The sequence below is a fragment of the Centruroides sculpturatus genome, unplaced genomic scaffold (genome assembly GCF_000671375.1).
Source record: "Centruroides sculpturatus isolate CEXI.00-Female unplaced genomic scaffold, Cexi_2.0 scaffold334, whole genome shotgun sequence".
NCBI classification, from domain to species: domain Eukaryota; kingdom Metazoa; phylum Arthropoda; class Arachnida; order Scorpiones; family Buthidae; genus Centruroides; species Centruroides sculpturatus.
Window position 1 is genome coordinate 61,892 of NW_019384688.1, and position 17,737 is coordinate 79,628.

The 17,737-nt window shown below is 29.9% G+C and overlaps 1 protein-coding gene across 1 annotated transcript in view; it reads right to left on the reverse strand.

The window, feature by feature from the left end:
* Nucleotides 1-17,737, reverse strand: part of LOC111627100 (gamma-tubulin complex component 3 homolog) — a 56,936-nt gene that overhangs the window by 14,983 nt on the left and 24,216 nt on the right. Inside the window, exons 3-5 of the mRNA XM_023370655.1 lie at nt 15,027-15,085; nt 11,263-11,330; nt 9,108-9,185 (exon numbers count right to left, since the gene is read on the reverse strand). Of these exons, the coding sequence (XP_023226423.1) occupies nt 9,108-9,185; nt 11,263-11,330; nt 15,027-15,085 (205 nt within the window). The remainder of the gene's footprint in view (nt 1-9,107; nt 9,186-11,262; nt 11,331-15,026; nt 15,086-17,737) is intronic.

Here is a 17,737-nt window from a genome sequence, read left to right on the forward strand (position 1 = left end):
ACCGAAGGGTGGCCGAGTTTGTGAAAATGCCGGGTTATCGGGAATGGGGTTAAAAAGAATAAGTACGAGTGTTTCCTCAGAAAATACTGTACTGTACTTGTATGTATTGTTTACTTGAGAATATAACAGAGAATAAACTGCCCAAATACCCTTAAACAAAGAAAAAGTACGTCCTTTATGAAGGCATAGAGCCTTTACTACATGAAAATGAAAATTAATGAATACACTGTGTACAGTAATTTACCTGATAAGACAGACCTCAGAAAAATACTTTATGAGAGCTTTTATACTTTTATAAAGCTGTCTATAATGAAAATTAATTAACTGGGGATTTTTTTGCCCTGCCAGGGTGTGGCCGAGTTATCCGGAGTGCCGGGTTATCGAGAGCCGAGTTTTAGAGGTTCTACTGTATTTTTTTGTGTGGAAAATGCAAGACTTCTTACTTTCTCATACTGAACCATTTAGTATAAGAGATAAAACATGAGTCAGCCAACAAAAATTTTTATGGTATATACCAGACATGGGCAAATGCACCTCTTGCTGAAAGTGTTAATTACTGCTTTTTATTATTATTTTTACAATTTTATTTCTACAATTTTGTGAAAATATGTTTATTAAAAAAATTCAATATTTGTTTTATATTATATTTATATTATATGATAAAATTGCAGTACAGAATAAAAAAAGTACAGAATTGCAGCTCCCATGCAATTTGCAAAACCTACATTTTGGCTCCCACTGAACTCTTGCTTGCCCCCCCCTGGTATATACACACTTTGTTTACCCTTATTCCCTTGTATTGGCTTAACAGTACAGTATCTTTGTACTTGCTGGAAACAATGATGTTGGGGAATAAAGACAGTTGTTAAGTGTGATTGCTTTATAGCACTTCCTCAGTAGGTTCCTCAGTGTCATACTGAGTAGAGTTAACTGCAACTTTGTGAGATGGCAAGAAAAAATAACAATTTTGCTGCACAGTAAAAATTAAAATAATCTGCTTTGCGGAAAAAACAATTTGGTGTCAGTGAGGGACTTGTTTGTGACTAGCATAAACGAAAAGCAGCTCCAAGCAATGCAAAGTCCAATGTAAGAGCATTTTGTGATCTTAAGACTGGAAAGTATCCCCAACTTGAGGAAGAATTGTTATAGTATATTGAAGAAATGTGCAATAACAGCTCTAAAACACGTGATATATTGCAACCATAGGCTCACAATATTGCTCAGACACAAATATTTCTTCCCTTGAGTTTAAGATTAATCAAGGATGGGTCAGCAGATTTATGAAGAGGAAAACATCTTTACAGACATGTATCAAAAGCAGCTGCATACTGTTTGATGTGGGAATTAAAAATATTCAGAATATGTATGAAAAGTTTAATATTAGTTTAATGATTAAAAGTTTAATATTTTAAAATATTAAACTATCTTATAAAATCACAACTTCTATCAATTAATCAAGATTTCTTGCAAGAATAAATACTGATATAGTCTACCTTCAAAACTACATAAATTATTTTATGGTTCATTTATTTTATTTTAATTTAATGGTAAAAAAGTGTGAAAAATATGTGCAGAAATATTGTAAATATTAATACTTTAATCATTTTACATTATATTACATTATTAATACTGTAAATACAACATTATATTATTTTGTTAATTACAAATACATATTTTGTTAATAATTATTTTTTATAAGAAATTTTATTATAATATTTATTACATTTATAGGGCCACCCAGAAAGATTATGTTTTTTAAAATAAACTTTAACATGAAATATTTTTGACTGAGATTTATTTTAATCCATAACATAGTTTTCATTTTGTTGAATCACCTTATCACATCTCATAATCAATTTATAAATACCATTTTTATAAAAAGATTTATTATTTGAGTAAAAAAAATGACTCAGGTGTTGTTCTACATCATCAAAAGTTCTTATCGATAAGCAAATTTTGCAGCAATCCGAAAAGGTAACAGTCTGATGAGACCATGTCTGGAGAATATAGTGTGTTAGAATTTCCCAGTTAAACTCACAGAAGTAATATTCACTCAGCAGAAGTTATTCTGCTGAGTGAATATTACTGAGTGCAGTCTGGCATTATTGTGATGGAACACTACACTGCATCTTCTTGCCAGTTCTGATCAATGGCAACTTTCAGTTTACCCAATTATTGCAATATTTCTCTGTAGTAATGGTTACATTAAGTTTCTGATCCTAGCAGACATTATCTTCTTTTGATTTAATGAAGACTTCATTGTTATACAGAATACACTGCAAGAATCAAACCATCATCATCTTTTCATATTGCTGTGAAGATTAGTAACAGGCATTTTCCATTCGGCTATTCTTTTGCTTTCCACATAGAGAAACACATGCAGATACTCTAACAAATTTTTCTCTGTGTGGGGGCATTCATAAGTCATATTTGCTAAATATGTTGATTCTTCTGATGTGGTCAAAAGCTACTGATTTTGGAATCCCAAGTATTGCTGCAATCTCCTCCACAGTCTATCTTGGATTACTCCCCATTTCCACAAGAATGAGATTGTTGAATATAGTTGAAGGTATGCATCTGAACAGAGTTAATCTCTTTTAAGAGAAAAATTTCTCTGTTTAAATCTAGCAAACGATTTCCTAACTATCTAGCAAATTATTTTCAAGCATTAAATAAAAAAACATCTTTTCTGTAGACACTACAAATACTCATTGCTTCTGCCACATTACTTCTCTTTTTAAAACTCATATAACATGGCATGTCACTCTTCAAAGTAATCCATTTTCCATTAATTTTTGAATGTTTGTATTTCTAATAGTTTAAAAGAACTTAGCATTGTTACCACATTCAACATCTATTTGAAATTATCGTATTTACTTGATAGAACAAAGTGTAACTTTAAAGATCAAAATAAAGATAAAATTAGAATTGTATTAATAAATCTAATTAATTTGTTTAATCACAAATAAAATATCAAACATCAAATGCATGTAAATGCATACATTGTCCCACAAAAATTACTGGCATTTTCAACTTAAGGAAAAATCTTGTAAAATCTACAACATAATTTGTTAATGTAAAGCTGGACAAGAACCTTTTGGCTAATTCTTAGCAGTCGAATCCACTCTCCATTGATTACACTTATGAGTTTCTCCAAATTCTGATTTCTGAATAATCATCTGTTTTCACGTGGGTATGGATTAAAACTTATATCGAGCTCCTGTGTAATTTTGGAATTTCAATTTGGAATTCAATTCAAAAGCTTTGTTTTCCTATTGCTGTTTCATCTTTACTCCTGACAATACACAAGAATGATTCGAATGACCCAGATAAAATACTTTTGTTTTTAAACACAAGAGGGTGAACCTCTGGTAAAAAATGTGAATATACGGTTCACAATAATTATTGCAAAAAACACAAAAAAATCCTTTACTAGCACATATAGGACAATCTAGTTTTTGAAGCAGTGAAAAATGAATAAAAACCTTGTCTTATATGAGAGTAAATATGGTAACACACCAAAATTTTATTAATAAAACAATTGCTAGGGTACAAAAATGCAGATTGTCCAACAGCAGCTCCAAATTGCTATGAACTTTCTAGATGGCTCATTAGAATAATTTTTCATTTAATATTAAATATACCTCTCTTATAGTTATAATTCTATTATCAAAAATTTATATATTTAACATTAAATTACTTAGAACAACACAATTCTACTAGATATGTCAAACAAAAATCTGGATTATTTACTAGGTTGTAACAAGGTTAATTTAATGATTAGAAATAAAAGCAAACTGGAGCTGCAGGTTTGAGTCCAACTCCAGGCCATTTCTTTTCTTTCAAACTATTCTAAAATTCAAATAAATTTAATTTTAATTATTAAATTTATCAAGAGGTAGGCAGTTAAGCCATCTATCTCTAATCAAATTTATTTGTATCTAATTAGTTATTAGCCTGAAATATAATCCAATAGATAATCAACAGATAAATTGTTAAGTTTTTATTAATCAATAAAAGAACTTACTGAAAAATAATTTTGCAAATTACTTGTCAATAATTTTTAATTATTATTGTTTTATAATGAAAATTTTCAGAAATTTAAAGTATTTATAAAAGATGAATGGTTACAAATTACTTTTTTTTTTATTATGGGACAATAAATTACAGTCAACCTTACAAATATGTGAGCCGTTCACAGCCCAGCTCACGTATTTGTAAAATCTAAATGACTCGTACAACATGGAATTCATATAAAATGGAATTATCAATAGTGTTATAGAGAGGTCGACTGTATTCTAATTATTATGGTGTAAAAAGTTATCTTGTGTTCACAGATTAATCAGGAATCAACTACTCAAATTGGGCAAATGCTAATTATAAGTTTTTATACTGCTGAATATTTTTCTTATTCATCAGAATGAATTTTTGTTGTCTGATATACAAGTATGAATTTTTTTCTAGTATTTTACCAATATCTAAATTATTATTGGTTTTTACTGCCCTCTGTATATGTTCTCAGACAGATCAATCTTAGAAATATCAATTGTAAAGAAAACAGCTGAGCTGCAATTACTTTGTGATAAAAACTTTTGACTTCAATGTAGAATCTATTTATCAGATATTTTTTATAATTAGTATAGTCTGAAAGCTTGTCTGAAATTATTGAATTTCAGACAAGCTTTCAGACTATAAAAATTATTTCTGTTAGAAATAATTACCTAACATTATTTTATGTTCGTTATTAATCAACATTAATTAAACTGATTTGTTATATAGCATAACACTGCAATATCTAATCTATTATACTAAATTGTCTTGTTTCAAGTTGCTCTTAAAAATTACTGTATGAATAAAATTCTAATACGGATCTATACAGCTATAAACTTATATTTCATGCTAACTTTTTAAGAATAATTTTCCTCATCTTAGTCACATTTGTTTTGTAATCTATAAATGTAAAGTTTATGTAAGGAAAAAGAAATAAAAGATGTATACAAAAGTATACTAAAAAATGCATGCAATAACATATAATAATTAAAAAAGTCTGAAATTCAATTATTAATAATCTTTAATTATATTTGTCACAGACTGGACCAATGGTGAAATGGGTCAAGGGATGTTACATGAGCGAGAGTGCCAGTTCATGTGTGTCATGTGTCTATAGCAGTGGTTCTCTAACTTTTTGAAGTTGGGGTGCATTTAAAATCCTACAAGAGTTGTAGGTGCACTGTATACAAATTTCTAAGAAATATGTTATAATAATTAAATCAAATATTAAAGAAAAAATATATAAAGTCCAAACGTGCTTTATGGTAATTAAACAAAATAAATATGACAAAATTAAGTTTATTCTCACATTAATAAACATTTTTATTTTACATTTTTTAAGTTATGCTTTTTAGAATTCATAAATAAAGGGACTAAAAAATTTTAAAAAAATAACAAAAAAGTTATTATTTTATATAGATTCATTCTTAGTAAGATTTAGTAAATTTGGCAGGTCCTGGCACGAATGTGTTAAGTTTTTTCATTCTTGTGTTTATGAGAAACATGATCCTGATGTGTCCTAGCAATTTCTTCAATGTTTGGACATATATTTGAAACGCAAACTCTCATTTCATCAAATCGTCAATACATTGAAGATTTCCTGTCTTTTTACTCTTAATTGTGTTGAGGGTAGAAAATCCTAATTCACCTAAATAGGATGTTGAAAATTGTAGTAAAATGTTCAAAACTTTTTTAGATATTGCCATATATTCTTTTATAGAAATCCAAAAGGCTTCAAGAGACAATTCCTTATGTTTAATTATCAATCCACAATCAGTGGATATAGCTGCCAGTTCTTCTTCTTCTGATAATGTTAAACTAAAATCACTTGAAGCTACCCTGAATGGGTTTCTAATCCAATCATATTGTTCAGTGTTAAGTGATGGAAAATAAGAACCCAATTTTTCTTCTAAATTTATTAAATGTTTAACTATTATTGGAAGTGTTTCATTTATGCAAATGTTATTTACCAATGGAAATACAGTATAGCGTTATTTATCTGAATCAATTGGGGACTTGGGTTGTTCGGATAACTTATTTTTCGGATAATCGATTATGTACGAAAAAATATATTAACCTATCCCATGTTGAAATTTGTCTCCGTTATGTGTCGCTTCGCATTGAGTTTTCGTCGATGTTAAGTCTAACATAAACTTTTTAAATAATAATCGTGGCTATTGTATCGTTAAAAATTATTTCTTTATTTTTTACAAACAAAATAAATATATTGAAAAATATAAAAACCAAAAAAATATACACTTTAGAAGTTGATCTAATATCAAAAATGTTTGATTCAGCACGACACACAGTCCTCAGAAAAACACCACACAAAAATGCCAGGGCTGCCAGCTAAAACACACACACCAAAAAAAAAAATTTTGGAGTAGCCCAAGATATAGCCAAAGATTGCAGTGTCACAGCACTAGCAAAAATTTAAATTTGCCGACTGAAATGCTTTCGGTTAACCGGCTTTCAGATAAACGATGCTCTACTGTATTTCCAAACTACCTTCAACAGCCTTTCTTTTCCAAATCTGTAGTTTTCTCTGAAATGCTTTCATTTTGTCAGTGGATGTGAGAATATTTTCTTCTTTCCCTTGCATGCTAGTATTCAAAATATTGAGCTGCTGAAATATATCAGCCAAACACTGTAACCTGGAAATCCAAAATTTGCACCAAATGAGGTTACAAAAATGTAACTGTTTCATCTCTTCAAAAAATGCAAGAAGTTCTTGCCATAGCTTGTGTACACAAGTAAGTACTTTTCCCCTTGACAACAAGCTCACCTCAGTGTAAAAGCAGCCATCTGTGTTGTGAATACATATTGATACAAGGCTTTTTGAATAAACATGATTTGACAGGTCTTCTTTTAATAAAGTTTACCATCTAAACAATTTGATCTAAAACTTCTCTTAATTTTTCTCTCAATGTTTTTGCCATCAAGACCTCTCTACGAAGAAAGCAGTGAGTTACGATAACATTCTCATTTTGTTTTTTTTTTTACAAAAGATGTAAGACCCTTAACACAACCTACCATGGAAAGGGCACCATCTGTACAAATGCTTACACACGACTTCCATGTTAACTACCATTTATCAAGATAATTATTCAAAATGTTAAAAATGTCTTCACCTTTTGTAGACACACTTACTTTTATGCAAAAAAGAAACTGATTTACTATTTGATCTTCATTAATAAAACAGACGAATGCTAAGAGTTGCACCGTGTTGGTAATGTCTATTGACTCATCAACTTGCAATGCAAAATTTGAATACTGAAGCTTATTACTGCATACATTTTCTCAATATCAGAAGACATTTCTATAATATGCCTGTGAACTGTATTTTGGACAGAAGAATCTTGCTTATTTTCATTGCTGCTTCATTTCCCAGCATTGTCATGACCATTTTTTTGCATGCAGGCAAAATAAGTGACGCACCTAAAGTATGAGCTTTCATATTTTTTGCTTCAGTTCTGAGACTTGATAAGAAGCGATTTGAGCTTTATCAGAAACAGTCATTATACTTTTTAAAAAATTTGCTGCTTTTGTTTGCAGTTCAGACAATCTCTGATTTACAAGATAAATCTGTAAGTTTTTTTAAGAGTGTATAGTTTTAAAATGTTTACTCAATTACTAGGAAGCAATGATTCATTTGCCATTTTACATCCACATACTAAACACAGCAGTAAAGGATGATCTTCACTTCTGGTCCAAGTGAAACCAAAGCTTAAATAACTTTCATTATATTTGCAAGTAGGCCGCGATTTTGCTTTCTTACTTGAACTTAACTTTTGTTCACTTCTTGAATCGGATTCTTCAATATCACACTTCTTTTTGAGAAATCTATCCATTTTATTTGGATGTATTTATCTAAAAGCAAGATAGCCCAGGACTCCTCCTAGTAAGCATTCTAGCAGTAGCGATGTTATTCCGTGGTATAAATAATAAATTCACATCAATAATAATAAATTTCTATTACATATAAAAATAATAATATACTGTTAATTTAAATAATAGCTGAAAATCATCGCTAGGGCCGCCCTTAGAGGGCGTTCTAGGCATTCTGTGACAGTTATACAAACAGAGGGATCAATGGCTTATATGTATATAGATAATATCATATAATGATATGTTAACAAAAAGAGCAGTATTTCCATAATGAAATGGTATAATAGAATAACTATATTTATTTTTATATCTGGGCACATATTTCTTTGGAATACCATAGGGTGCACCTGGAAATCTTCTAGGGCACACTTTGAGAACCATGGTCTATAGCAGGGGTGGCCAACCTGCGGCTCTTTGAAGGATTATTTGTGGCTCCCGATAAATGTACTCGAGTTCCGTTTTCATTTTTGTGTTATTATATTTTAAAAAATTATTATCGTTCTGTATGTGTTTCAAAATGTCTTTTAAATTACTAACAACAAATATAAAAGACTAAGTGCAACGTTGTAACAAATTTCATTTCCGTCCAAGTTAAGAATGATATGACTCATCGAAAACTGCGCGAACGAACATAAACAGTGGCGTAATCGTCCGTTATCGACTGACTCCAGACCGATAGTGAATTTGTAAACTGTCATTGCAATGGACAGTTGACATTGTGTTCTGGAGGAAACAATCTGTATCACTCTTGCTACGGATTTAATTGGTAATCTGGAATTTTTTGATACCTTTTTAATACGTATTTAATTGCGGCTCACGAAAAATTTCAAATTTTGAAAAATGGCTCGGTTTATCAAGGAACTTGGCCATCCTGGGTATATAGGGTCGTAATGTCATATTTATGCTTATATACATTACATATGCTTATATTTAATTATATGTAAATCACATCAATCACATTACTGATTTATATAAAACAAATGCATTTTCTTCTAAAGACATATTTAATAAATCAAAAAGTATGAATTAATAATAATAGTAAATTCATATTTAATAATTTATTTGATAATATTTAATATAATTAACAGAAAAACTAATAATAAATAAAAATGTTTGTATAAATATATTTATTGATTTTAACATTAAGTATTAAGCAATGAAATTTATACCTTTGCAGAGCCATCATTTTTTGTGTTACTAAGATTCAAAAGGAGAGATAAAACAGCACAACGATTCTTCAGTACAGCCTATAAATTATAATATACTGTAAATAAATATCTAACAATTTATATTTTATAATAACTGTTTCATTTACATTTTAAACCAGATATCATGTATTTCAAAGTTATAATAATATTTATTACATTATGATAAAGTATTAACATATTTTAAATATCTTGGTTCAACCTATAAAGTCTAGACCTGATAAAACTGTCCCACAACCAGAAATAATAATTTTTAAGATGTTTTATTTGTTTACTCACATTGAGTCGAAAGCATTATCTAGTTTTTGAGAAATTTATAAGAATTCTTAAACTTTACACAGTTTTAAATTACAAAATCCCCCATCATTTATCTCAACTTTCATATAAAAATTAGAGCAAAACATAACCGTAGTAGTTTTACTGTTATACTTGAAATTTGGCATTTCTAGATCAGCTATATTTAGTTTTTATGAAATAAATAAGTATAAAAACTGACACTAGAGCACACTACCTGTCTGTATTAAACAACAGTGGTACCTCAGGATACGAACACCCCAAGCATACGAAATTTTCAGGATACGACACGAAATTCGAACATATTTTTGCTCCACGATACAAATAAAAACTCACCATACGACATTACATTAGTTTGCAGCACAATTGTTTTATTCACTTCTGTTCATTGGTCTCAGTCCACGTGTTTGCTCATCATGGAAGGATCTCGCTCGATAAAGGAAATCTTGAGGTATTATCAGAAAGTGACTGATTTTATTGAAAAGAAACATCCCGAAAAGGTTCACACTGGCCATATTGCTGTTCAGAGTAATGACATTTGCCTAATTCATTTTAGAAACATTTAAAAAAGTAGGCAAAGCCAAACCTCTTTAGATAGATATTTTACCAAGTGACCTCTATCCAGTGAAAGTGCTGGTGGAAGTGAAGGAAAGAAAGCAAAAAGCAGTGCATAAAAATTAAAAAATATATATATAAAACAACACTAATTTTTTTTTTATCTTTTCTAAGTTATTTTTAAATTATTGTTACATTATGTTATGTAAGTTAAGTTTTAGTATCATTTCCCTTCTCCCTCTCTTCCGCCACCAGTTTACACCTCCACCGTCGTCTATCCTCAAAGGTAAAGTGCAAATAAAACTACATTTTTTAAAATCAATTATTATTCTATTATGGTTATTTATACATTTACAACTACAAAATGCATTTTTCAGTGTTTTCTTTACTAAAGTTATTATTTTTTTAATGTACTACTTAGCTTTAATTTGTGTGTGTTTTTCATGTCGAAATGGATTATTTGGTTTTACATGTAATTGTATGGAAAAAAATGATTCACCTTATGACATTTTCATGATATAATCTTAGTTTCGGAACGAATTAATTTCGTATCCTGAGGTACCACTGTACAAATATACAAGCTGTCTATTGCTCATATCTGTATTCTTAATAGTATAATAAATCTGGCTGTAGAAAGCTAACATTAAGCTTATATTTGTAGTACAAAAACTGATGTTTTGTAAACCAGATAAGTTCCAATAAATGATTAAATGAAAACTATAGGATTTGAACATTTTTGTAAATCTATTTTCACATTTCTATCAATGACTAGAAAGTTAAATCAATCTTATCAAAATGTGAGGATTCTTTTTCACTGTTTTTACCAATTAAAGCTATACATCTTAAAATGCAAATTATAACTAACTAAAAAAACATATATTAACCTAATTATTTGAAATACCAGGCAAACCTGCTTTATTGAAAATCTTTCATTTTATGTTTTTAAAAATAAAATTCTATCATCATATAAATCAAATAATTTGAGATAAAACTTAGTAAAAACAAACATAATAATTGTACCTATATATCCTATTTATTAATAAAATATTAATTTATAATCCACATGAGCTTTTGCATAACAGAAATTCATGCTTGTTTAAAAATAAATCGAAATATTACAAATTTTATTATTACCATAAATAAAAGTAATGCATTTTAATAAATATATCTAAATATCTTCTATTTCTTTAATACAATTTGTTTAATTTTTTATTTTCATTAAAAAACTTTTAAGAAAACTAAGTTAAAGAAAAAAAAAATGAATTCTTACACTTGTTTGAAGTTTTTTGTGCAATTCTCCAAACAAAACTGAATCTTTCTCTCTCCTTTCTTTAGCCACTAGAATAAAAAAAAGTGTATAAATTATACTTTAATTCTAATAAGCCCTTATTATCTATAAATTCATTTTATGTTGATAATATTTGAATAATTTAATTATTACATAAATAATAATTATTAAATAGATACACTTACCTCTAAATTCTTATTTAACTGAATACAATTTTGCAAAAATCTTAATAATAATAAAATATTATTTGTATCTGCTAATTTAAACAATTACTTTATCAAATGTTTACAGGAAATTTTAAGATGCAAAAATATTTTGCATCTTTAAATTTTTAATATATCCTGCAAAATATGTTACATAGCAGAAAATATAAATTTAATCAATCACAACCATTCAATGAATATATTTGTAATAAAATTTGTAGTAATTTTTGTTTAAAAATAAAATAATATGTTAAATTTTCATCAATAACTCTATAATACATAACAACTTACTCCATTCAGGATTAAAGGATTTATATATCTTGCCAAATTCTATAATCCTAGATGTAGTGATATTTAAAAAGCTGTGTTCTGGAAAGATTAGCATTCAGGATTTACAAATCTTAACTGATCTAGACAAATTAATATATGGAACTTTATATTTCATAAAAGATCAATCATCATCAATATACATTTTTTTCAGCTATTCAATACTCATTAACTCTCAATATGACACATTAAATAGAAGTATCATAACTGAAAATTGCATAATATTTTGCCATAATTAAACTTTCAATGTCTATTAAGTGCAGATTTTAAGAAAAGTCATTATATGATTATTAGTGATAAAATGAATATTTGGTTACTATTTGGCCAAATACCGAATACCTAAAAACAGGAGTAAAAAATAACAAAAACACAGTAAATTAATCATTTTGGTATTTAAATGTAATGTTATCGGGTAGTGTTGTTTGTTTATATTTATTTATAACTTATAATATGCACAAAATAAAAAAGAACATAATATTAGTCACTTGTATTCATAATTTATAATTACAAAGATCAGCACACATACACACCTATTTGTTCGAGAATCGTCGTACATCTGAGGGTCTGACCCTGCCTATCCTTCTTTTTAAGCGCTCGTCTTTGCTCTTCCCTTTCTCTTTCCCCTATCGCCCTAGTCCACGTATGCCTATGCATACATCATAATACGCCCTCACAATGCTTTCGATTCGTCACTTTTCCGTCATAGATTTCCCATTTTACAATTACGTGACTCATAGCCTGGTGATAACGGAAAAAAGAGACAGATAGGACGTCGGAAAAAGTCACAGTTATGATTTCACAGATTCGAAACAGCTCAGTAGCCCGAACGACCCCAGGCTTTCGCTCGTGCACGTTAAGTGACTTTCATTACAAGTATTTAGCTTTTTGAAGTCTATGACAACAATTATTTGGCATTCACGGCCGCGAATTTCACGCAAATAAGCTGCCTCGACTTGCTCGAAGCAGCTTATTGAGTTGATAACATAATCGACTTGTTTGATTATGTTATCAACTCAATTTCATATTTATTTTCACATTTTCACTTTGCGGTCCTTCTCTGTTTGTAAGGAACCAAGTCCAAGCATTATTTTTTATTTACTTTTATTTTTGCTTTTTATTATACTTTTGTTTGGGGCTTATGTTCTGTTAGGACGAAGGTTTCCTCACCATTCACCTTAGAAACTTAAAAATAGAAGAGAAACCAACTCACTGATGAGAGAAAAGTGCTGTAGAAAAATCTCGTGCACACTATCACTCCCGAGCAGAAAAAAAAAGTAAGCCTGCACTGAGAAAAGGGGGGAGACCCCACAAGCCTAACTTAGGGCCTTGCTAAACCTTAAAAAATAAAAACATCCCAAAAATTGTCAAAAAGAATAATGTAAAAGGTTAGCGAGTATTGTCGGAAAACAGGCTGCCAGATAAATAGAAAAGTTTGTTAGCAAATAAGTATGTAAATGAGGGGAGTGATCGCATTCAGAGTTGTGACGTCACCTCACAGTATAGAGTCCGAATCTCAAGTGAAGATGGTCAAGGTGAGCTTCTGTTATCAACGAGCTTGGTGAGCTTCGTAGTAGCAGCAAATGAAAGAGAGGTGTCCGATAGGATAAAATAGTTCCAAGGCGCTTTTGAAGTTATTCGATTTGTGGATCGAAGATTAGAGAAAGTCTTGAGAGTTGAGGAAAAGGGTTCCTAGTATATTGAGTGACGATTAGGATCTTTAATTCATAAGAATTATTGTATATAAATTAAGTCTTTGAAATTTTGTCGAATTCCAAAGGGGAATAGAATTAAGTTAGAAAATAGATTGATTTGAGTTTTGTCGGGTTGATTCTTATTGACTTTCATTGAATAAATTGTTATTTGAATTTTACTAAATTTTGTATATAGTTTATTACTAGAACTTTTATTAAATATTTGATTTGTTATTGACAAACTTGGTCATTATTTAATTCGGTGCATGCTTAAAGTCCAGGCCTGGCACACTAACACGAATCCGCGTAAAGTACCCGTTAGGGAATGGCTATTTCCAGCACATAGTCGTGTCGATAATTGTTTGAAAAGTCGGAAAAATAATATAGTACTTTACATGTTCTTCTTCCGTTATTTGCACATGTAGGTCATTTCATTGTTATCCGGATTTGATATCATCACTTATCATACTGCCATGACACTCTTGTCTGAACTGTCAAGAATTAACGCGATTGGCGAAGCGTAGTGACAGTGGGCCAATAGAGAGCAGGGTCCTTGCCATAATGTGGTTTGCGCGCCAATTTTCGTACATGCGTTAATCAAGCCAAATAGTTTGGTTGAATATTCGGCTATTCGACCACGCTCCTGGCCGAATATTCGGTATTCGGCCTGAGGCCGAATATACTATTCGTTGCAACACTAATGATTATATGATTGCAATGACTGTTACTTGAATATAATGTAAAAAACATATAGTAATTTTAGATTAAACAAATAGAAAATATAGATCTTTTAGTGGATTTATATGTAATTCTCAGAATATTTAACGTCAGAAGAAATTTTATTTAAAAAAGTTTTTGTTCTGTGCTCTATTTAATATTTAGTATTTGTGTTGTTAACATCTAATGCAAATATATTTTGACTGTTTTTTTTAAGATCAACTTCTAAAAAACCTTTTTTTATATATTCAGAAAATACAAGATTTTTCTTCTATTATCTGATTACTATCTGATAACATAAGATTATTATTATAAGAAACAAACAACCAAGACAATATAAACAAAGTATATACACAACTATCCAAACTGCACAAATCAAAACTGAAACCAAATGGATAAGATAAGTTTAAAAAAGACTACCAGGTGGTGAAGAGGGCTGACCTTGAATGGAGCATACAAACAATGATCTGAGATAAATGCCATAGTAAAAACATCTTTCTCATGTCTTTTCCTTTTTTAATATGAAAATAGTATATAGCCTATTTTCATCTGAAAGGAATAAACTTTCCAATAGTGAAAGCATTTTAAAAATTGATTCAATAAATTCTGGGATTACCTCCAGCAAACAAACAAACAAATATTCTTGCTTTATATGTTAATATAGATATAAAAATAATTTTATGAACATATTTTATAATATATTAAATAGCATAAAATGTAAATTCAATCACACTACTCTCATAAATTTTTGTGAAGCAATATCAGATTTTTCTATCAATATATAATTTTTTTTACAAGGAAGACTTACATTTCTTTTTAATTTTTTCTGCAATTTGAAATTCATCATTTTCATTTAAAGATGAAGAACTGAAAAAGTAATTTTGAAATGAAATAAATATCATTTTAATACCTACCTAAATAAATATAGCATAACTAACATTTAATAATAAATTTAAAATATTTATACAATAAAGCTAGTCAAGCTTTCTAAATTTTTGTAAAATTAATAATTTTAAATATAAAATACAGTATTTCATGAGTTATACAATTACTTAGATGAAAATGTAAGGACTGTAACAATAGAAATCTGTAAAATTCAAGCAACATTAACTCTTTTGTTTATCTAAATATATAAAATTACTTGTCCTCACTGATTGATTCATCATCGCCTAGGGTAACTGCTGAACCTAAAGAGGTGAAATTTGGTAAATGATTAGGGTACGTCATGGAAACGCACACTAAGAAGGGATTTTTTTGAAATTCCCCTGTGGGGGGAAAGGGAGAGCATTAAGGCTTAACCGGAAGAACGGCTTCTACTATTGTACTATTTTAGATGTGATTTTTTGTTTTCAACTACGTTTAGTCTTCATTGAGTACTTAGGTGTATTAAACTGTTAACATTTAAGACATTGTTATAAATATTTTCATATATTTTGATTTTTTAACCAAATGTTCGAACTGTTTTAAATTCGAATTTGTTATTGCATATTGGTTCGATTATAGAATGACTGTAAATGTTCCAGAAAGTTGATCAAATTGAAAATAGTTTGTTTGATTCTCAGCAATTCTCTTTATTCTCAGCAGTAGGTGTTATATAAGAATTACTATGGTTGTTCAAATTGTGACCTTTCGGGTCGGCACCTCTTTAGTGCCCTGTCAGGACTGACACCACGTTTATCAGAACACAGAAGCCGAGACGGCAATTACTACGTCACACCATCGCACGAGCGGTCACGTAAGTGGACAGACGGATTCGTAATGTCAGCCAATCAGCATGTGGAAGAGACTCGAACTACACTTACACTTAACAAGGATTTAATTAAAAATAAATTGGATAAGATACAGAGGTTCTAAAGTTTTGTCGTGGAGAGAGAGAGAGTTCACTTAAGGTTCGTGTGGTGATAAATACCTTTGGTAATAGATATCCCGATCAGAGTTGTATCAAATCGGAGAACCAGGTAATAGTTCTTCTTATAGGCTTTTCCAGGATTTGTCCAAGGGTGAAATATCCAGTCAAAATGTCCTGTTGAAATATCCAAGCTCCATCGTGCACTAACACAAAAAAATGGTTGGTGATAAAGGTTATCCTATGGAATGGGCGACGACTTCTTTCCTCTCCAAGGACTAAAACGGCGACTGACACTTTTCGGCCATCTCTGGCAATATTCAGAGGTTAATAGTTCACGATAAAGCGTCATGTTGCCTTCGAGAAAATGTAATGGGAGACTTTCTCAGGTAGCTACGAACAACAATCGTTACGTCTCTCGAACAATGTTAATATTAAAGTCTAGTTCGAATATAGGAATTTCTGCTACCTCACAAAATAGTGAATGTAAATGGGGTTTGCTTGCAAAACCCCCACGGGCGAAATCATGGATAACAGCTAGTTATTTATAATTCAGTTTGTTGCTATAGCAATAATTTCAAATAATTAGAAAAATAATTCTGTTATCAGTTTTATTAAAGTAACTGTGCTATTGCTGTAAATAATGAATGAAATAGACTGTTGAAAAGCAATTGTTGATAAACAGCTGAAGTATTAAGACATTTCATAACAAAAGAGCTACAAATTTTCTGAAGTACAGTGGATGGAGTGTTAAATTGGTATTGTAAGACAATGTCATTTCTTGAAAGCAAGGTTCTGGTTGAAAATATCATGCTCTTGACTCACAACTCAATTAGAAGATAATCAGTCATTTCCAAAAATTGCAGTATATCAGTGAGCGATGTTGCAAAAAAATGTGAAACTAATCAAACTATGGTTCAAAGGGTTAAACTTTCAACAGTGGACTAGTTGGGTATGGTTCTATCCCAGTAGTGGAGAATAAATGTGGAAAATTTTTAAAGTATTTTTGCACGCGTTTTTTTCTCATTACTGTTTCGGAAAAATATTTTGTAAACAGTTATGTCTTGTAAAGAAGTCTTTTTTTATCGTTACATAATTCATTTTTTATGTGAATTTTTTCACGGTAATTTTAAGCTAGTTTTTTGCAATACCCCAAAAGAATTTGACGACTATAGTCGTCCCTCACCACTGCCACACGATCACCCTTGATGACTATAGTCGTTGCTCACTGCTGAGTGGTTAAGCAGTATGGAAGTATGAGATCATATAAAAACAAAAATACCTAAAGTGATTGAAAAGCAAAAGAAGGTAATTAAAACTAGAATTTGAAAATTGTATTCTTTAACTGGCAAGAAGAATACTTGTTTGGTTTTAGATGACAAAACATATGCAAAGGTTGACTTCTCAACACTTCCAGACTCAAGCTATTATAGAACATTTGAAGAAAATGTTCTTCCAGAATCTCAAACATCAATCAGTGTCAAAAAGTTTGACTCAAATATCTGGTATGGAAAGCAATTTGCCAATGTGGATTGAAAAGTTCATTTGTGACAAAAAGAAATATTAGTGCTGAAATTTATATTATGAACATTTTATAAAACTTCTTCCTCTTTTAAGAAATCATGGCAGTCATACTTTGTTTTGGCCAGATTTGGCAACGATATAATTCGCAA